This window comes from Bos taurus, chromosome 10 (genome assembly GCF_002263795.3).
Source record: "Bos taurus isolate L1 Dominette 01449 registration number 42190680 breed Hereford chromosome 10, ARS-UCD2.0, whole genome shotgun sequence".
Lineage (NCBI taxonomy): Eukaryota > Metazoa > Chordata > Mammalia > Artiodactyla > Bovidae > Bos > Bos taurus.
Window position 1 is genome coordinate 76299444 of NC_037337.1, and position 22572 is coordinate 76322015.

General features: G+C 38.2%; 1 protein-coding gene and 1 non-coding gene across 21 annotated transcripts in view; both read left to right on the top strand.

Annotated features, from left to right (window-relative positions):
• Positions 1-22572, top strand: part of SYNE2 (spectrin repeat containing nuclear envelope protein 2) — a 323751-nt gene that overhangs the window by 236305 nt on the left and 64874 nt on the right. For all 20 annotated transcript variants that reach the window (XM_059890586.1, XM_024997770.2, XM_010809508.4 and 17 more), the window contains 10 exons: positions 4534-4665; positions 8420-8616; positions 10239-10371; positions 11635-11817; positions 12234-12380; positions 14321-14497; positions 16105-16260; positions 17804-17956; positions 20108-20278; positions 20746-20876. In XM_059890586.1, the coding sequence (XP_059746569.1) occupies positions 4534-4665; positions 8420-8616; positions 10239-10371; positions 11635-11817; positions 12234-12380; positions 14321-14497; positions 16105-16260; positions 17804-17956; positions 20108-20278; positions 20746-20876 (1580 nt within the window). The remainder of the gene's footprint in view (positions 1-4533; positions 4666-8419; positions 8617-10238; positions 10372-11634; positions 11818-12233; positions 12381-14320; positions 14498-16104; positions 16261-17803; positions 17957-20107; positions 20279-20745; positions 20877-22572) is intronic.
• On the top strand, positions 12945-13003 carry MIR2285CQ (microRNA mir-2285cq). Its single transcript, NR_162357.1, has one exon. It is a non-coding gene; the product is annotated as a microRNA mir-2285cq (primary transcript).

The following is a 22572-nucleotide window of genomic DNA, read 5'->3' on the forward strand; positions in this document are numbered from 1 at the left end:
AAAGAAATAAAAGAGACCATAGCAAAAATCAACAAAGCCAAAAGCTGGTTCTTTAAGAAGTTAAATAAAATTGACAAACCATTAGCCAGACTCATCAAGAAACAAAGGGAGAAAAATCAAATCAACAAAATTAGAAATGAAAATGGAGAGATCACAACAGACAACACAAATACAAAGGATCATAAGAGACTACTGTCAGAAACTATATGCCAATAAAATGGACAACTTGGAAGAAATGGACAAATTCTTAGAAAAGTACAACTTTCTAAAACTGAACCATGAAGAAATGGAAAATCTTAACAGACCCATCACAAGCACAGAAATTGAAACTATAATCAGAAATCTTCCAGCAAACAAAAGCCCAGGACGAGATGGCTTCACAGCTGAATTCTACCAAAAATTTAGGGAAGAGCTAACACCTATCCTACTCAAACTCTTCCAGAAAATTGCAGAGGAAGGTAAACTTCCAAACTCATTTTATGAGGCCACCATCACCCTAATACCAAAACCTGACAAAGATTCCACACACACAAAAAGAAAACTACAGGCCAATATCACTGATGAACATAGATGCAAAAATCCTTAACAAAATTCTAGCAAACAGAATCCAACAACATATTAAAAAGATGATACATCATGACCAAGTGGGCTTTATCCCAGTGATGCAAGGATTCTTCAATATTCACAAATCAATCAATGTAATACACCACATTAACAAATTGAAAAATAAAAACCATATGATTATCTCAATAGATGCAGAGAAAGCCTTTGACAAAATTCAACATCCATTTATGATAAACCCTCCAGAAAGCAAGAATAGAAGAAACATACCTCAAATAATAAAAGCTATATACGAAAAACCCACAGCAAACATTATCCTCAATGGTGAAAAATTGAAAGCATTTCTCCTAAAGTCAGGAAAAACACAAGGGTGCCCACTCTCACCATTACTATTCAACATAGTTTTGGAAGTTTTGGCCACAGCAATCAGAGCAGAAAAAGAAATAAAAGGAATCCAGATTGGAAAAGAAATAAAACTCTCACTCTTTGCAGATGACATGATCCTCTACATAGAAAACCCTAAAGACTCCACCAGAAAATTACTAGAGCTAATTAATAAATATAGTAAAGTTGCAGGATATAAAATCAATACACAGAAATCCCTTGCATTCCTATACACTAACAATGAGAAAACAGAAAGAGAAATTAAGGAAACAATTCCATTCACCATTGCAATGAAAATAATAAAATACTTAGGAATATATATACCTAAAGAAATAAAAGACCTATATATATAAAACTATAAAACACTGGTGAAAGAAATCAAAGAGGACACAAATAGATGGAGAAATATACCATGTTCATGGATCGGAGGGATCAATATAGTGAAAATGAGTGTACTACCCAAAGCAATCTAGAGATTCAATGCAATCCCTATCAAGCTACCAACAATATTTTTCACAGAACTAGATCAAATAATTTCACAATTTGTATGGAAATACAAAAAACCTCGAATAGCAGTCTTAAGAAAGAAGAATGGAACTGGGGGAATCAACCTGCCTGACTTCATTCTCTCCTACAAAGCCACAGTCATTAAGACAGTATGGTACTGGCAGATCATACTGCCAGAAATATAGATCAATGGAACAAAATAGAAAGCCCAGAGATAAATCCACACACCTATGGACACCTTATCTTCAACAAAGGAGGCAAGAATATACAATGGAGAAAAGACAATCTCTTTAACAAGTGGTGCTGGGAAAACTGGTCAACGACTTGTAAAAAAATGAAACTAGAACACTTTCCAATACCACACAAAAATAAACTCAAAATGGATTAAAGATCTAAACGTAAGACCAGAAACTATAAAACTCCTAGAGGAAGACACAGGCAAAACTCTCTCTGACGTAAATCACAGTAGGATCCTCTATGACCCACCTCCCAGAATATTGGAAATAAAAGGAAAAATAAACAAATGGGACCTAATTAGAATTAAAAGCTTTTGCACAACAAAGGAAACTATAAGCAAGGTGAAAAGACAGCCTTCAGAATGGGAGAAAATAAGAGCAAATGAAGCAACTGACAAAGAATTAATCTCAAAAAATACAAGGAACTCCTACAGCTCAATTCCAGAAAAATGAACTACCCGATCAAAAAATGGGCCAAAGAACTAAACAGACATTTCTCCAAAGAAAACATACAGATGGCTAACAAACACATGAAAAGATGCTCAACATCACTCATCATCAGAGAAATGCAAATCAAAACCACAATGAGGTACAATCTCACACCAGTCAGAATGGCTGCTATCCAAAAGTCTACAAGCAATAAATGCTGGAGAGAGTGTGGAGAAGAGGGAACCCTCTTACACTGTTGGTGGGAATGCAAACTAGTACAGCCACTATGGAGAACAGTGTGGAGATTCCTTAAAAAACTGGAAATAGAACTGCCATATGACCCAGCAATCCCACTGCTGGGCATACACACCGAGGAAACCAGAATTGAAAGAGACACGTGTGCCCCAATGTTCATCGCAGCACTGTTGCTAATAGCCAGGACATGGACACAACCTAGATGTCCATCCGCAGACAAATGGATAAGAAAGCTGTGGTACATATACACAATGGAGTATTACTCAGCCATTAAAAAGAATACATTTGAATCAGTTCTAATGAGGTGGATGAAACTGGAGCCTATTATACAGAGTGAAGTAAGCCAGAAAGAAAAACACCAATACAGTATACTAATGCATATATGTGGAATTTAGAAAGATGGTAACGATGACCCTGTATGCAAGACAGCAAAAGAGACACAGATGTATAGAACAGTCTTTTGGACCCTGTGGGAGAGGGCGAGCGTGGGATGGTTTGAGAGAATGGCATTGAAACATGTATATTATCATATGTGAAATGGATGGCCTGTCTAGGTTTGATGCATGAGGCAGGGTGCTCGGGGCTGGTGCACTGGGAAGACCAAAAGGGATGGGATGGGGAGGGAGGAGGGAGGGGGTTCAGGATGGGGAACACATGTACACCCGTGGCGGGTCCATGTCAATGTATGGCAAAACCAATACAATATTGTAAAGTAATTAGCCTCCAAAAAATTAATTAATTAACTTTAAAAAAAAAATTTAAGCCTACATAAAGCTCTTTCTCAGTTTTAAGGTTTTTTCTACCTTTACCTTCTTAAACATGGTAGATATTTGTTACATAAAATAAAGAAATACTCAACTTTTAAATGGATAATAAGATTTATTATTTTATGCTAATAAAATTAATTTTCTAATAGTATGTCAAGTGGGTATTTATAGTAATAGTTCATGGTGTTTAAAAAAGAAAAAGATTCCATAAGTGACTTCCCTCATGGTCCAGTGGTTAAGACTCTGGGCTTCTGAGGTAGGGGGCACAGGCTTGATCTTTAGTCAAGAAACTAAGATCCTACATGCCATGCAGCACAGCCTAATAAATTATGAGTTAAGTTTAAAAAAAAAGAAGGAGACTCCATGAGTCCAGTGAGTGTCCCTAACTTTCAGGTGACCCACTATTTCACTCGGTAGGAAAATTAGTGAAGTGGTTCGTTTTCCAGCAGGTAATATTTTCTGTCCATAAATGAGCTCTGTTGAGGGTAAGGCCCCAGAGGTGGGCTTTTCTGGAAACAGAGTGCTGGGACCAGGCAGACTCTGGCAAAGGCAGTAGTACTCCCCTGCTGAAGTGTAAGCTCACAGCCTCTCAAACCACTTATTTGAGCAGCATGCTAGGGTAATGGATTGGGTCATGTTCAGTGGGCTGGGAGTTGGAGCAGGGAGCGTTAGGAACAGCCTAACATGAGCTTCTGTTGAAAAACTTTAAAAGTTAGCACCTTCCTTTCCAAGTAATAAAAGTCCTCTGAGATCACAACAGAGGCGTACACTGAGAGTATCATTTTAACTTAATCCTATTATTCCCTGGGTTGGGAAGACCCCTGGAGAAGGAAATGGCAACCCACTCCAGTACTCTTCCCTGGAAAATCCCATGGATGGAGAAGCCTGGTAGGCTACAGTCCATGGGGTCGCAAAGAGTCAGACACGTCTTCCCTGGTGACTCAGACGGTTAAGCGTCTGTCTACAATGTGGGAGACCCGGGTTTGATCCCTGGGTCGGGAAGACCCCCTAGAGAAGGAAATGGCAGTCCACTCCATTACTATTGCCTGGAAAATCCCATGGACTGAGAAGCCTGGTAGGCTACAGTCCATGGGGTCGCAAAGAGTCGGACACAACTGGGCAACTTCACTTTATTATTCCCTGCTCGATTTGACAAGACAAACATAAAACCCTAGTACCTCCTGGATTTTTTAAAACCTTTTCCACACTGCAGTGAAAGTGGAATCGTTTCCTACCAGACACTGAGCTCTCATTAGGGTAGGTTATATCTCAGAAACCCCTGGAATCTGTGCTTTAATTTTGTATGGTCTCGGAGTTCATTTTTGTTTGGGAGATTAATTTCATCCCTTTCTGGAACTAAGCCCTCTGGTGATCATGTGTTCTTAATTCTCTAGAAATGGGAAGAATTTGATGAAAACTACGCATCTCTTGAAAAGGACCTGGAAATTCTTATGTCTACATTGCCCTCTGTGAGTTTGGTAGAAGAGACGGAGGAAAGATTGGTGGAAAGGATTTCATATTACCAGGTATTTTGCTTCCACTTACACTATCAAAGTCATGGTCTGAAGCACTTTGTGTTTTTATTGTGTTTTGACTAAAGTACTTGATTTTGAAGGTGAATAATTTGAATTGAAATGAAATGTTCCTCAAACAACTCACAGGGAGACATATTTGGGAGAACTGCAGATTTGCTTGTGGGCTTCTCTTCATAACCATGTGCCCGACGTGGGGTCGGGACCTTGGTTTGAGTCCTGACTCTCTCTCATTTAGCACTTTGTCAGCTTTCTGTCCCTAAGGTTCAGTGTCTTTATCTATAGAATGTAGGTAATCAAGCTTGTTTTACCTGTCTCTGGAGGTGGATGTCAGCAGGTGTGGACATGAGCTAAAGTATGAGAAGAACTTTGCGAACTATGGGCCTCTGAACATATTTTTAGTCTTATGACAAGTGAAGCCCTGATTGGACAGAGCCAATGAGGAAAACAACAATCTGCTCCCTGCCACCAGCATTATAAAGAGACTTCAGACTTGAAATTTTTTCTTGTGTAACATTTGGTATTGTTATGATCAAAGTCTCTGTGTCTCAGATTTCAATACCATAGAAAAGATACAACCTTAGCATGGTTTTTGAGTGGCATTGAGAATGTGACCTACAAGATAAGAACAGGGTCTAAATATTTTCAACAGAAACTCGAAATGCTTAGTTTTTACTTTAGAATGTTTGTGGTCAGAACCTGGTTGTGTGGTTAGTGTGTGTATGCACTATCAAATAGCCACTTTAAAACTTCAAAAGCAGGTTTGTTGCCTGACCAGACTGGATGAAAAATGAAAAAGTGAATTACTTGGCAGGGTACCACCATTCCTTGGAGGCACTTAAACTCCTACAAAGAGCATTTTCCAGAGGCTGGAATGCTGTAGTTATGCTCTCTAGGTGTCTTGAAAGTTTCAATTGATCTCTTTGCCATCTTCACATATTGAGTCAAACTCAAACATAAATCTGAGTCTTCTGGGACAAGAAGCTGCTCTTTAATTCTTTGTTAGCCTAGGGGTGCAGAAGGTGCCATCTGAACAGCTGAGAGAATGCAGTGGAAAATATAGCTTTTAAACCTCGTGGGATTAAGAAACATTTCACATTAGCCAACCTGATAGAAGGCTGATTATTTCTCCAAGAGTAGCTGTATACCTTAAACCAGTGGTCCCCAGCATTTTGGGCACCAGAGACCGGTTTCATGGAAGACAGTTTTTCCACGGACTGGGTGAGGAGATGGTTTCAAGACGATTCAAGTGCATTATATTTATTGTGCACTTCATTTCTGTTATCATTACGTCAGCTCCACCTCAGATCCTCAGCCTTTACATACAGGAGGTTAGGGACCCTTGCCTTAAACTATAACCTGTGTTTCTGTTAAGCTTGAAATATTTTAAAAAAGAATAGAATTGTTCTAAGACTTTTAGATACATCTGCCAGACTAAAAGAAGACGGATTATCTAGTGAAGCCCATCTCACTGACAGCGGTCCTAAGATTGTTATCAGTCTTCTGTGTCATGGGGAAGTTTGTATATATCTTGACTAGGGGACATCTATGGGCTGGGAATATAGGGCCAGTCAGTTGTGTGACCTCTGGAGTTGAACAGGCCATGTTCAATGCTGGTTGTCACCTCATGGGCCAAGCGACTAGTGCAGCCTGACTCTAGGGGACAAAATGAGGAAATTAAAACTTCTCAGAGATGCTCTAAAGATGAAGTGTCTTGCACTGAAGGCTTAGAAAATTAGAAACATTTATTTTTTTAAACTAACATTGAACAGTTTATTCTAGCCTGCAGACTCAAGCAGGAAGAGGGATTTGCAACTAGAGTGGTAGAAAGGGATTGGAGGTAGAATTTTTAATAATTTTTTAAAGGCTTAAGTTAATTGGAAAATGGCAAATGTTCTGTTTGACCACAATTTATTTTTTAAGATTAAATTTAAGTAACTGTCAGGATGTGTCATTAAGCTGAACCCAACTGCAGGAGATAATTGCCTTTAGAGAGTTCTCCTCAGGGGATCATTGTATTTGCAGTTTTGAAGAATTTTATTTTTCTTTTCATGAAATTGAATTAGCAGTGTACATGAAATTGAATTAGCAGTGTACAGTTTTAATTCTTCTGAAGTCCTCTTTTTTCCTCCCTCCTGAGTCCTTATATTCAGAAGAATCTCAAAATGAACTTTTCCCCCTACTATTTGGGTCTAAAGAATAACCCCTACCTACCTAGCCCACTTCCCTGGTGGCTCAGACGGTAAAGTGTCTGTCTACGATGCAGGAGACCTAGGTTCGATCCCTGGGTTGGGAAGATCTGCTGGAGAAGGAAATGGCACCCCACTCCAGTACTCTTGCCTGGAAAGTCCCATGGACAGAGGAGCCTGGTAGGCTACAGTCCATGGGGTTGCAAAGAGTCGGACACAACTGAGCGACTTCACATTCACGTTCACCTAGCCCACAAGGTAAAATGCTTCCAGGGGCCCAGGCAAGAGAACAGAAATAAGGGCAGCTTAGTGGATGGATATTTGTGGGCTGGTGGGGAGAGCAATGGAGGAGAACCCAGGAGAACAGCCTCTTCTAAAGGAGCTTGCTATAATAGATCTTTCTGTTTTCCCAGAGTCACAGGAAATCCTGATTTCTATATAAAATTTCTTGATTTTTAGACTAATCCTTAGGTCACACAAACCCTCTGTGCAAGCTCGCTGTGCCCTGAAGACTGTCACCGTTTTAGTTTCTAGGTGAAAGAATTAAATGATCAGTTCTAAATCTGTGAATTTTCATTTCCTACTGTATATACATAAGTCCATGCAGGAGAATTGCATTAGACATTCTCATCATGAAAGATAATAATCCATTAATTATGCTCAGCCAGACTGCAAGAGTCTTGAGGATTAGGAAAGTGTTATTGTTTCTTTTTTTTTTAAATTGAAGTATAGTTGATTTATAACATTGTACCAATCTCTGCTGTAGAGCAAAGTGTTACATACATTATACATTTTTTTTAATATATATATTTTTCCATTATGGTGTATCACAGGATATTCAATATAGTTCCCTGTGCTATACATTAGGAACCTTGTTTATACACCCTAAATATGATAGTTTGCATCTGCCAATCCCACACTCCCAATCCATCTTTCTCTTTCCACCCTGTCCCCCTCGTCACCCCACAGGTCTATTCTCTCTGTCTGTGAGTCTGTTTCTGTTTTGTACGTAGGTTCGTTTGTGCTATATTTTAGATTCCATATATAAGTGATACATGGCATATGTCTTTCTCTTTCTTACTTCACTTAGTATGATTATCTCTGGTTGCATCCATGTTGCTGCAATTGGCATTATTCCATTCTTTTTAGGGCTGGGTAATATCCCATTGTATATGTGTACCACGTCTTCTTTATCCATTTGTCTGTCGATGGACATTTAGGTTGTTTCCATGTTTTGGCTGCTGTGAACAATGCTACTGTGAACATGGGGAAAACATATCTTCCCCCCATTATAGTTTTGTCCAGGGATATGCCCAGAAGTATAGTTTTGTCCAGGGATTTGCCCAGAAGTATAATTTTGTCCAGGGATGATATGCCCAGAAGTGGAATTGCTAGATCATTCTATCTTGAGTTTTCTGAGGAACCTCCAAACTGTTTTCCATATTGACTATGTTATTTTTTCTTCAGTAGCCTCAACTGTAGGTTTTTCATGAGATATTTGTGAGTTGACTGGCCGATTTAATTTTAAGTAATTCAATCTATGACTTTATTTTTATTAGCAAATAAAAAGAAACTTGGATGAGAAGCATGCCCGGCTTTACCAGACTCTGAATGAAGGTAAACAGCTGGTTGCATCCGTAAACTGTCCTGAACTAGAGGGCCAGATTGCAAAACTGGAAGAGCAGTGGTTGTCCCTAAACAAAAAAATTGATCATGAACTACACAGACTACAAACACTTCTCAAACATCTGCTCAGGTATGTTTTCTTAGGGATTGATTGGTGTCAGGTTTTGCTGTGGAATAAGACCTCAGAAGGGTTCTGCAGTCAGCTAAATTTCACATGTCATCCCCCAGTGGTACAATTTTTAATCATCTAAGGCAGTTGGGTCCCTCTTCCAGGCCAAATGGGATCTAGAGTCTCTGATGTTGGTTCATATGACTCAGGATAATGTGTAATCAGTTTTCTATGGAAACTAGGAGCTATGTTATAAAATTATATACATGTCACCTTTATGTCATGATGTTGCTCTTTCCTACACTCTTCCAAAATTCTTTTACATCTTAAAAATAATTTTAGCTAATGGAATACTTTGGAAAAAGTCTTTGAAGTTCTTCAAAGAATTTTTTTTTGCTTTAACAGCTCAAATCTTTTATAAAAAATATTTTTATGAAGTATACTTGATTTATAATGTGTTAATTTCTGGTATATAGTAAAGTAATTCAGTAATATATGTATGCTTTTTCTTTTTTATTTATTTATTTACTTATTTTTTAAATTTTATTTTATTTTTAAACTTTACATAATTGTATTAGTTTTGCAAATATCAAAATGAATCCATCACAGGTATACATGTGCTCCCCATCATGTATTCTTTTTCACATTCGTTTCCATTGTGGTTTACTATAGGATAATGAATGTAGTTTCCTGTGCTATACAGTATCTTATTATCTATTTTATACATATTAATAGTATTGTGTTTATGTTTATCTCAAACTCCTAATTTATCCTTCCCCCTCTTTCCCCTTTGGTAATCATAAGTTGTTTCCTATGTCTCTGAATCTGTTTCTATTTTGTGAATAAGTTCATTTTTATCGTATTTTAGAATCTTCATGTAAATGATTATCATATGCTATTTGGCTTTCTCTGTTTGACTTATTTCACTCTTGAACCCCTTGAGGAAGGTGGAAAACACATAATGTTTAACCTGATTCTCTTCCCTGCCCCTTAGGGGGCTGTCTTAACCTAAAGAAGTTTAGACATTTACCAGACGGAGAGCATTTTGCTTGGATATTTTCATTCTATCAGATATATTGGCATCCACTGAACAGCAGTTTGCTGTTATATAGCTTAAATAAATAATAACAGCATATAATAAATAAATGTTGGTTATATTTTTATTGTACACAAATCTATAGAGAACATTTGATGAATAAAAATAATCTCTTTCCTTACCTGTGGGTTTATTTTGGTATAGCTATCATAAATTTTTAAAAGAATATTGTAGACTTTAAAATGCGTCTTTGTTCTTGGTTAGTCATTATAAAATCATAGAAAATGACAGAAGCATCAGATTTGGGGCCTGGAATGAAACAGGGTATGCTGCTAAGTCACTTCAGTCATGTTTGACTCTGTGCGACCCCATAGACAGCAACCCACCAGGCTCCCCCGCCCATGGGATTTTCCAGGCAAGAGTACTACTGGAGTGGGGTGCCATTGCCTTCTCCAAAACAGGATATATAATCCTTTAAAAAAATCATGATTTTGTTCTGAATACCAGGTTTGGTCAACACAAGAAATCATACAGTGAAACAAAAGAAAATTTGTGGGTATTGCATATTGTTTCTTATTTCCTTTCTCTCTCACTTTGCCCCTGTTAGTTATAACAGGGATTCAGATCAGTTAACCAAGTGGTTGGAGTCTTCTCAGCAAACTCTGAACTATTGGAAAGAGCAGTCCCTCAATGTGTCTCAGGACCTGGACACAATCAGAAGCAACATAAACAATTTTTTTGTAAGTTGTAATAGAATATGCTTGAATAATTATTGGTTGGCTGTAAATAGCAGGGGAAAATTATGAGAGTTGATGTATTTCGTCTCCATAACCTTTATGTGTGGATAAGGAATAAGACTTGGGCTAATAGCAGCTGTATTCTTTAGACTTAGAACTATTTGTTTATATTGTGACTTATATGTTTATAATACTGATAAGGTATATTTTTTAATTGGCTCTATAAAATATATGTAAATTTAAAACTTACTCTGACATGGAACATGTTTCATAAGTGCAGAAAATATCTCTCCCACCAACTCCATCCCAAAACCTCACAAGAGAATCAATTCATAAATGTTAGTTAATAAATACATGGTTTTAAATTGTTCTTACAGAATTGATATTTCCACTAAAATGTTATTGTTCTGTTGTTTTCAGGTCTTTTTTTTTAAGAAAGAGTAGTAACTTTTGTAATATAAATTATACTTCCAATACCTGTTTGTCTTTTCTCTTAGTCTTTTCTCCACTTTTCATATTTTGTAGCTATCATTCATTTTGATGTTAAAATGAAAATATTTCTTAAATTTACTTGGAGAAAGCTTATAAATACACAGGAATATTTTCAAATATTTTAGTTAAAATTTTGTTGCATTTAATTCACTCAGTATGAACTTTGTGCTGTGTACCATAGTTTCTTTTTAAAGTTGAAATGATTTGGCTATTTTTAAAAACAATAATCCATCAGATTATAACCCCCTCGAGGGGCAGGAATTTCATCTCTTTTGTGCCCCGCCATATATTTAATGCCTGCAACAGTGCCTGACATTTAGGAAAAATGTGTGTGTGCATACATGTGTGAGTGCATGTATACACATGTGCGTATACATATAAATATTTACTATTTGAACTCAGTTATTTAGCTTTGAACTCTAACCAGTTATTCTGATTCTTAATTACTCCATGCCATATTTATATATTAAAAGTTTCTCTCTTTTATTATGTATTTATTGAATTTGGCTGTGCCGGGTCTTCGTCGCTACGTGTGGGCTTTCTCTAGTTGTGGCCAGCAGCGTCTACTCTCTAGCTGTGGTGTGCAGGCTTCTCACTATGGTGGCTTCTCTTGTTGCAGAGCACAGGCTCTAGGGCGCATGGGCTCAGTAGTTGCAGCAAGTGGAATCTTTCCAGACCAGGGATTGAACCCATGTCCCGTGCATCGGCAGGCAGATTCTGGACCACCAGGGAAGTCCTTCAATGTTTCTAAATTTTAAAACTGTTTGCTTTTAGGAGTTTTCAAAGGAAGTTGATGAAAAGTCCTCCTTGAAGACTGCAGTTCTAAGTACTGGAAACCAACTCCTTCACCTGAAGGAGGCTGATACGGCAACACTGAGAGCTTCTTTGGCACAGTTTGAACAAAAATGGACAGGGCTCATAACTCAACTTCCAGACATCCAAGAAAAACTTCACCAGGTGAGTATTCAAAGACCCAGCATTTGAATTAGCATCCATTTGTTAACGCACAACTCTTTTAAAATCATTTCTCTGACTCAATAATTTTCATTGACACCACCTTTTTTTTCTCTGGCAGCACTGAATATAGGTCTTAATTACTGAACTCTCCTCCAGTGGGATCTTTCTTAAGAGAGAAATCAGGCTTAATTACTTTATTTCCCAGTTTATCTGCACCACTGTGTTAGTTTATGTGAAGGTCATTGTCATTGTTTTGGGGTCACTTATTCTGAGCTTGAATGCTGGGTTTGTTTTCATGAGTAACTTGCATAATTATGTGGCATGACCTTTTATCAAACTAGATATCATCGTCAGTGATGCCCTGATTCATTTTGTTAACTGCAGGTAATTAAATGGAAATCATTTTGTTTTTGCAGCTTCAGATGGAGAAATTGCCATCTCGTAAAGCAATCATGGAAATGATTGACTGGATGAACAACGTGGAACATCAAACTGAAGATGAAGACTCTGAGCATTCACTGAGTTCTGCATCTCAAGTTAAAAATCTTCTTCAAAAGTACAAGGTAATTATCCAAAAAAAAGCCAGAAGCCATTTCATGAAATAAAGAAGGCAAGTCTGTGGGGAAAGAAATACTGAACAAAGAGACATGTAGAATATAATTTAGAAATGCTGATTTTATCAGTGGGGAATGGGATGGTGGATGATTCTAAAGAGAGAAGTTAGTATACTTGCTCTTATCCTGTCCTGATTCTTTTGGTAGCTCCCATTATCACAGTACAGAATCCAAGATTTCCGGCGGCCTCTCTTTTCCTCTCCAGCCTCATCTCTTCATTTTTCCACGTAAACCCTGAACTCTACCTGAACCAAGTCCTTTGTGGTCCCTCCACTGCTCCTGGGGCTCTCCCACTCATGTTTTTGTATGTGCTGTACCTTTGGCCTAGGAATTCTAGTGTCCCACTTTTAGCCATGGGAATCTTCTTAGTCATCCTTCCAGAGTCAGGTCAAGTGTCTCCTCATTTGGAAATCTGACTCTCCCAGCCAGATCAGTTTACTTTCCAGGATTAGGTATCTGCATGGTGCTATCAATAGTTCCTATCACCTGGTATTGTAATTATTGAGTTGGCCAAAAAGTTTGTTCCAGTTTTTCTATCACATCTTATGGAAAAACTGGAATGAACTTTTTGGCCAACCCAATGTTTCTTTACTTGCCCATTTCCCCACCTTGACTTTGCTTCTTGAGAGCAGGAGCTTCTCCTTTACCTTCCCAGCCCACCTAGCACAATAGGTATTAAGTAAATGTCCCTTGGATAAGAGAATGCCTAAGGAAAACTTGATATCCTTCTACAAATAGATAGGAATGTGGACTTCTCCATGATATTCAATTTCAAGTAGATTTAACTAACATTTAACAAGCCACATGCAAATACTTTTTGTGTGCCAGCAAGGTGTTTGCCACTAGGAACACAGAGAGAAATGAAGACTCTGGTCATTGCTTTCTAAGACCTCATAGGCTAATAGATCTAGCCTCTGGTCCGGTAAAGAACCTGCCTGCCAGTGCAGGAGACGTAGGAGATGTGGATTCAATCCCTGGGTCAGGAAGATCCCCTGGAGGAGGAAATCGCAACCCACTCCAATGTTCTTGCCTGAAGAATCCCAATGACAGAGGAGCCTGGCAGGCTACAGTCCATAGGGTCGCAAAGAGTCAGACACAACTGAAGTGATTTAGGACAGGCAGAAAATGAATGGCTTAAGCACAAATTTAGGTATTAGTAACGATTTTCTTTTTAACTCCTATCCCATCCTAACTTCAGTGAGTAGTAGAATCTGTAGAGGGACTATATGTATTTTCTCACAGGCCCTAGCAACCTAGCACATAGCTTGGTTTTCCCCCTAGATGTCTCCAAAGGAGGTGCTCGAACTTGCCAGGATAAACCTAACAAGTATTAGGCTTGAAAGAAACATGCTTGGCCCTAAGGAGGGTTTAGGATTGCTCTAGAACTTAAAGTCATCCAAACTTGGAGGCTCCTGAGACAGTCCCCAGGGGAACAGAGAAGCTGCCTAAACTGGCATTGTTCCTTAAAGGTGTCCTGGGTTTTCTGAGAGTTTTAACTTCAGGCTTCCCATCCAGTCATTTCACAGAATGACTCTGAATTCCAATGTAGCTCTCAGGAAACCTCTTACAGGAACCCCTTGGCAGATCTTGGGTCTTGATTTTGGTTCCTATGATTCTACTACCATTCATGGTGCCATCTTTGATTTTTCAGTCTGTTTGAAAGCCATGAGTCTCTCTGTTCCAGAAACGTGTAATTCCCAATAAGGCTCTCCACTCAAAGTAGACACCTGGTGGGGTTGGGGAGGGGTAAAATGTAAGTCTGGACAGGTGCCCCTTGATGACCCAGTGGCAGCCTGGGGCCCCCTACAGCACAACAAAGGGGAGGTCCAGTTCCTCTAACCTGTTTCAGTTCAGGCGTTGGTGGTTTAACTTTGTTTCCTTTGTTTTAGGAGTTTAGAATGGAAATGGACTATAAACAATGGATAGTTGACTTTGTAAACCAGTCATTACTTCAGTTAAGCACCTGTGATGTAGAAAGTAAGCGCTATGAGAGAACAGAGTTTGCAGAGCACCTGGGAGAGATGAACCGCCAGTGGCAGCAGGTCCACGGAGCCCTGAACGGCAAGGTGAACTCATGGTCACATGTGTGATTTGGCCTTCGCAAAATTCCACTTTCTGAAAAATTTACAAAGACATTTATGAGTCTTTCCTAGTGGTCCAGTGGTTATGAGTCGGTGCTTCCACTGCAAGGAGTGCAGATCCAGTCCCTTGTCAGGGAATTAAAATCTTGCATGCTGCACAGAGTGGCCAAAAATAAATAAATAAATGGACATTTGTGTGGTTAACTTACAGTCAAACCTAATAATCATCTCAATTCTAGCCCCTTTTAAATCCAGAGCTTCATTCTCCATTGGTGCATTTAAGAGTGGGAAATTGAATTAGGCAAGTGAAGATGAGACATGTTATTTAGAAAGACGTCGGGTATTGCATGAGGCTACTAAATGGTCAGAGGTTTTGACATTTTCTTTGAAAGTAGATGTTCAAAAGCAGCAAAGCTATTTCAGATTTAGGACTATAAAAAGGAAGAAAAATGTAGACTTATTGTTAGATTTTTATTCCATGACTGAAAAGACTAAGGAAACCTACTCTTGGGAAAATATTTAATATTCATATATAATAGTGAAATTGGTTGATTTCTTTGTTGTGTACAGAATGCAAACAAATAGATTTATACAATTAAGTTTAAGTACATGAATGAACAAAGAACATGAACAGATAATTTACAGAAGAGAAAATTATAATTAGCAAATAAACATAAGAAGGTTACAGCTTTGACAGCTGAAATAAACATTAATAACATTATACGCTTACTAAACTAGAACAAGATAAAGATAAAAGCCCAAAGCTTTCACATTCATGCAGATAATGGCTTCAATACCTTTTTGGAAAGCCGTCAGAAAATTTCAAGAACCATAATAATCATCTTACTTCTTAAAACAGCAATCCACTTCTTATACATTTATCTAAAGTAGATAGTCCTTTGAAAAGGAACAGATATGTGCACAGAGTGTTCAACATTACTTATTCTGGTGAAAAATGTAGACTGCTTGAATTTCCAACTTGAGAGAAATATTAATAATTAATCCTATGGTGTCCATTTGATGAGGTATCGGGCAGCCTTTTAAGTGAATGCAAGTCATGCCACAGCAAGTGCCTGTGGCATATGAAAAGGAGTATTAAACTTTATATATACTGTGGTTGTAACCTAATAAACATTGTGAGCATTGGAAATGAGGAGAATCACAGACTGAAAAAATACTACTTTATTAAGTTTATGCATTATTTGTGATATTCTTTATACTGAAAGTTTTTAAGAGAGTCTAATAAAGAGAGTCTGGAAAAAAGAACATTTTCTTAAGCTTTACATATATCAATAGATGATGCCATGAAAAAATATTGAGTGTTAGCAACATGAGTCTGTTTCCCAAAGATACTGTGGCACTCCAGAACAGCCAGTATTCTTAGCAGGTTAGTTTTCATTTCAAAAAGGAGATTATTATTCTTTTTTCCTGGTTTATGAATCTTTATTCCAAAAATTATTGGGGAATCTTATGTAAAATGTTAGAAATATGACAGGAAACAAAAATATCTTCTTAAAAGTATCATGAGATTCACATTTTAAAGCATGTAGTTGAAAATAAGAAAATTTTATTTTCTTATTCATAACTGGTAGATACAACATTTAGAACAACTTTTGGAAAGTATTACTGAGAATGAAAACAAAATACAGATTCTGAACAACTGGATGGAGGCCCAAGAGGAGAGACTGAAAACTTTACAAAAACCTGAAAATGTGATCTCGGTACAGAAGACGCTCCTGGATTGTCAGGTGAGAAGCTGTTAGCTCGGGCTAACATAGCTACCCCTCCTCCCCCGGGGAGCAACTCAAGCTGCTGCAGTTTCTCAGGGTTCTCCTCCAACCCCCAGGTCCTTACTTTCTTATATAAAACAGAGAAGTGTCCATGTGTTTTACAGAATTGCAAAATGCTATTTTTTTTTTCTGATGAGCAGAAAAAGGTATTTTCATGGTTATTGTGGTTCTTAAGAGATTTGAATGTTACTCTTAAGAAAAAAATGTTGGGAGTGCCCTCGCAGTCCAGTGATTGGGATTTGGTGCTTTCTCTGCTGTGGCCCAGGTTGACTCCCTGGTAGGAGAACTGAGATCCCACAAGCCGCATGGTGTGGCCAAAATTTAAAAAAAAAAAAAAAAAATTGCAAGGGAATTTTGATTTAGATGTTTTCCAATATTTGTGTATTTATTAATTTATCTACTGTTTACAAAATTATTCTGTCTCTGTGATTTTTATTATTTCATTCTGTTTCTTCAGAGGAAAGTGGCTTTCTTTTACCTACTGTGTAATGTGTTCTAAAAGGGGTGCTTTCCCTTGGAGACCCTGTCTAAATCCCATTTGGACGGGAGCGTGTTGGCTGTGCCCTTCTTTCATTCAGTCATCATTCTCCAGGTCACTCAATCTTTAAGGTCCCCCACCCTCCCTCCCCACTGCCCTGATCGTGTCACTCCTCCTGGGAGCCGTCCCCAGGTTCCTCGGCTTCTGTACCACCTATACGAAGACATGACGCTCCTCACTGTTGGGTGGAAAGTCAGCTCAGACCCCAATTCTACTTCGAAGGTTACAAAATGATACTGGATAGAACACGGGTGGCAACACCACCATCTGTGTTCATTTTCAGATGGTCTACCCTGTTTCTGACTACCCACTAGCCATTTCCACTTTTTTGTTTGTTGTCGTTCAGTCGCCGTGTCGTGTCAGACACTTTTGCGACCCCATGGATGGTAGCCTGCCAGGCTCCTCTGTCCATGAGATTTTCCAGTCAAGAATTCTGGAACGGGTTGCCAGTTCCTCACATACAACTCCTGAGTGGAAACTCAGTCCTACAGCACCCCCAACAGGCCACCCTGGTTTCACTGGAGTTCTAAGTTATTCATGCCTGGGATGTCATCACCATTTTCCAAATGAGAAAATGCAGGTTGGGGGTTTGATGACTTTATGCTTGGTCCAACAGTCAGTACAGGGCAGATATGGAATGGAGGCTATATCTCCTAGACTCTTTCTACTATTCCATGATGATAAGGGCTTGCTACCTAGACTCTTCTAAAGTCTAGAGCCACATAATAACTGAAATATTATTGTAAAAATTATTATTGTAAAAATTCATCCTGTAATTGTGTAAATTCATATTATAAAATTTCATTGTAAAAACTGAGTTGCATATGATTAAAATGTCTTTTGTGTAATGTTATTTTATTATATATTGGCAGTTTTACTTGAAAAGTACAAACTCCTCTTACCCTTATTCATTATTTTGTAATATTGCACAAATGAAAACCTTTTTCCCTCTGGCCTTTCCAGGATATAGAAAATCAACTTGCAATGAAATCCAAAGCATTGGATGAGTTGAGACAAAATTACCTAACTTCGGAGAGTGGGACAGTGCCATTGTTGGAAGACACGGCATCCAAAATTGATGAGCTATTTCAAAAGAGAAACAATGTTATGAACCAGGTACTAGAATTCATTCAAAATGTACCATTTCTTTTCAGATATCCTTCTTTTATCTTATTTGTTGTTTATTGGTGACTACTTGCTCTATACCAAAACCTGAAAAATTGCTGAGAAGAATACTGAAGTGAAGTACAGAAACATATTTTAAATCTCATGGGTTTTTTTTTCCCCTTCACTGGATAATTAGAGGCAAAATCACCAAATTCCCACATCTTTGGCAAGCTTGAAGTTCACTTGGTTATCTTTGTTTTGTCTAATTCACTAATACACTCAAAAATGTCTCCAGCCTACCCCCCAAACCCTACAGAGCAGCTGGCATTGTCTGCTGGTCAGATATACAGGAACAGCCATGAAGAAGCAGCTCAGATAGCCCACTCCCAGGGAGATAGCCCAGGGGTGGTGGGGTGTGGTTCTGTCCCATGTAGCCTCCGTTAAGCTGGAAGCATGGTCAGCATAGGAGAAGCTCCAGAGGTGGGGAGAAATGGCATGTGGTGAAGAGAAAGCATAGGAGAGTGTGGACGACATCTGCTGATTGTATCAAAGGCGTGACAAAGTCTGCATTTACCCCTTCCAGAAGAGCACCCAGAGAAAAAGGACAGTCATCCTCAGACTCTTCAACTTTGACATCTCCCCACAATTGGAAGGAGAAACTGTAAACAGTAGCCTATTATAAGTGTGTCCTTGTTTCCCAGAGAGCCCTTGTTGTGGATTATTTGTCATTTACTGAAATCTACTTTCAACCATTTGTTTCAAGAGAGAATTGGGAGTAACCTCTCTGAATGAAATCCAGAGGTAACCTTCAGCCTCATTCCTCCCCCAGAACTCAGGCAGGAAAGTAGGGATGAGCTTAACATATCTTCTGTGAGTCATTTGTTAACATATCTTTTGTGAGGCGCTATGCTCACTGCCAAGGGTACAGTGATAAACAAGAAAATAAATGGTTCTTGCCCTCAAAATGCTTCAGCCTCCAGAAGGATGCCTGTAATAAAAGGATGGAGTGACAAGTGTTGGCAGGGAGATGAAGACGTTGAAACCTCCTACACTGCTGAGACTGTGTAGGTTTTTTCCGCAAATGTCTGCTTTCAGTTCTCTTGGGTATATACCTAAGAGTAGAATCAGTGGGTCATATGGTAACTCTGTACAGCATTTCACTTTCTGAGGGACTGGCAGATGTTTCCATAGAGGCTGCACACCTTTATGTTTTCATTGCAATGTATGAGGGTTCCAGTTTTTCCCTGGTCTCGCCAACTCGATTAGTTTTTATCGAACTTTGAGGATAGCCCTTCTAGTGGCTGTGAAGTGGCATCTTGGGGTTTTGATTTATATTTCTCTAATGACTGTGGATGTTGTATGTCTTTTCATATGCTTGTTGGCCATTTGTATATATTCTTTAGAGAGATGTCTATTCGATCCCTTGCCTATTTTTTAGTTGTCTTTTTATTGTTGCGATATAAGTGTTCTCTACATAATACATAAAAATTTTTACACTTACATATTCTCAGTTGTGTCAGGAATCACTTACATGCTTCAAATTTCAACTTTTCATAATTACCAAAACACACTGAAGGATAAAATACAGCCACCATTGCATCTCCTCCCACTTTGCACTTGCTCATCATTTTGGCCAAGCATGTTCCCCTCCAATTTATACCTGCTCTGCAGGAGTAACCAGACTTAAGTGCCAGGTAACCCAGGGAACCCTTTACATTTATAATGCTTTATAGTTTGCAGAGCATTTTCACAAACAGTACTTCTTTCTTTATGTTTTCTTTTATCTGTTCTGTGGATTAAAAAGCAGACTTAAAGATTAAATACCTTGCCCAAGGTCAGAAAGCTAACAGGCTGTCACTGAAATGTGAAATCTCAGATTCTGATTCCTCACTCAGTGTTTTTTCCCTGGTCTGCCGCTCTGTAGGCTGAACTCTCCATGCTGATCCTTCTGGTCTCAGGGCTCTTTTCCATTCACCTATTCTAAAACTTAACCTTTGATATTTCTTGTTCATTTACCCACCTTCAGTGAATCATCAAAGCTCCACTCTGAAATTAAAATACCTAACTTGGATACAGTGGTAGAGTCCTTAGAAGGGAAAAAAGAGATGAGCGAGCTTCTTGTTGATGATTTCCTAAATATGTTTCTACTTTTTTGTATAGGTCAATGAGCTCAAGACCTCCATGCAGTCTGTTTTACAGGAGTGGAAAATTTATGATAAACTCTATGACGAAGTGAATATGATGACAATCCGATTCTGGTACTGCATGGAACACAGCAAGCCTGTGGTTTTATCATTAGAGGCCTTAAGGTGCCAGGTGCAGAACCTTCAGGTAAATTAACCAGATCTTGGCACAGTGCATTATTGGCAGAAAATCTCCAGTGGAAGAAAGCGTAGATGTGGACACAGCTGCTGTTGTGTTTTCCACAGAGAAACATGAAACAATGTTTTAAACAGCAGCATTAAACATATAACTTGTAATTTCAAAATGAATTACATGAACCCAATGAGTGAAACTTTGTAAATACATATTGTGAGTTTTTCTTCATCTTTCATGTTCATATTATTTCACAATTTAAAGGTTTTAATTTGGGGGTGTTTTTGTTTTTTTTTAAGTGTACAATTTTAAGTTCTAGCCTCAGATGAAAGAATACCTTCTTGGTTTTCTTCTTCATATTTCTGATAATTTACGGCTGCCCTATTAAGGTTTGAGTGCTAATATTATTGTGATATAGTGGCAGGTGTCTCTGGATGAGGCCAGTTCATTCTGAAGCTGACATACCTGCTCTGTCCTCCTAGACTCTTCAAGACGAAGCTGAGAGCAGTGAAGGGAGTTGGAAGAAACTCCAGGAGGTGATTGGAAAACTCAAAGAGTACTGCCCCTCAGTTGCTGAAATAATTCAAGAGAAATGCCAAAATACTCACACAAGGTACGCTTCAAGATGTGACTTGAATGATAGAGCAGATTTTTTTATCTTAAAAAAGAAAAGATTTTTTCATCTTACTAAGCCTTCTTAATCATCTGAAGTAACTGGTTTCATACTATTCTGGTCTCTTCTGCTTGCTTGGAAGGATCTAGTTCATGTAAGATTTGGTGTTGTGAAGGCTATTGTACTTGCCTTGTACAAGTGTTTGGTATAATCAATCTAGAACTAAGTACAGCCCTAGGATAGCCACTTTCAGTGGATAGAGGCTAAATGCCCGATGTGATCCTCACAGGCACTAAAAAAGCAGGCAGAAACGGACTAAGGGGTGGCCAGAAAGGCAACCTGTCTTACTGGGAACATTATAAGGTGGAAGAAAGTGGATGTTAGAGTACCTCTCAGGAGATATTTGTGAGATTCAGAGGAATTCTTTGATGACCTGCTTATGATTGACAGTTCCCTCTAAGGAGGGTGGCCCTGCTTAATTCTAGGCTTTTGCTGGATGGGGTATGAAGTTGGCTCAAAGCTGATTTGCACCAGACAGTGTTGATGAGATTAAGCCACCCTCGGTGATCTTCTCCATCCTTCCTCCATGCACATTCAGCCTCACCTGTGAACCAACTTGGAACAAGTGTTGAATAAGCGACACCACATTTCCACACCCTGCAGTGGTGTCCTGAGCTCTTGATCCAGTCTTTAGTGGAAGGAGGGGGAGAAGGGAAGGTAAAGAGGGACACAGACACATATCTGATTTCACATACAGTATTGGGACCACCCTCAAAACATTTGGTGGTGGTGCAGGTTGCTGTTAAAGGGGTTGGCTTGTCACCACTACACAGACTCATTCAGTTGTTAATACAAGAATATAAGAGCAGTCATACTGAAAAAGAGTGAAGAAAATGGCACTAAAATGCCAACAGTAGTTATCTCTAGATTACTGAGATATCAAGTGATTTTTTTTTTTTTTACTTCCTCTGTATAGATAGGTGGGTAGATAGGTAGATAATCTCAATATAGGTGTGGATAGATTTAAATATACATGTTTTATGGAGGGTTATGAGCATACGTTGTACTTATAATTGGATAAAATCTTATTTTTAAAACAGATGGTTTTGAGAAAATTTGTGACATACATAAAAGTAAAGCAATTATGCCATTTTTTACCTTTTTCACCCATTTAGTGGGGTCACTGATATTGTGAAACAATCATTCTCACTTGCTTCAGGTGAGAATGTAAATATTATAATGTTTTCAGAAAGCAGTTTGAACATATACCTATAACCTTAAAAATATTTACATATTTATCTTCTTTGACCCAATAATTCTCTTTTAAAAATCTAGTGTAAAGCCAATATCTTTAAATACAGAAAAAAAACCTTTGAATAAAGTTGTATCTGAGTGTTATATTTGGAAGCAAAAATTGAAAATTACTTCAATATTCATACTAAATTAGAATTTGGAAATTAAAAAATAGACCATTTATAAACCATTATGTGCATCCATTTAAAATTAGGCTTATTTTTTATTAATAACATGGCAAAATTTTTTTAAGTGGGAAAGGAAGGCAAAATGTTACAGTCCATATTATGGATTAAAAACAAATTTTTAATTTCTACCTTTTTTTTAACTTTCAATTTTAATAAAATGAAAAATGTATTACAGAAAATGTTTTTCTTATGATTTTTAGTTTTTGTAGCAGTTT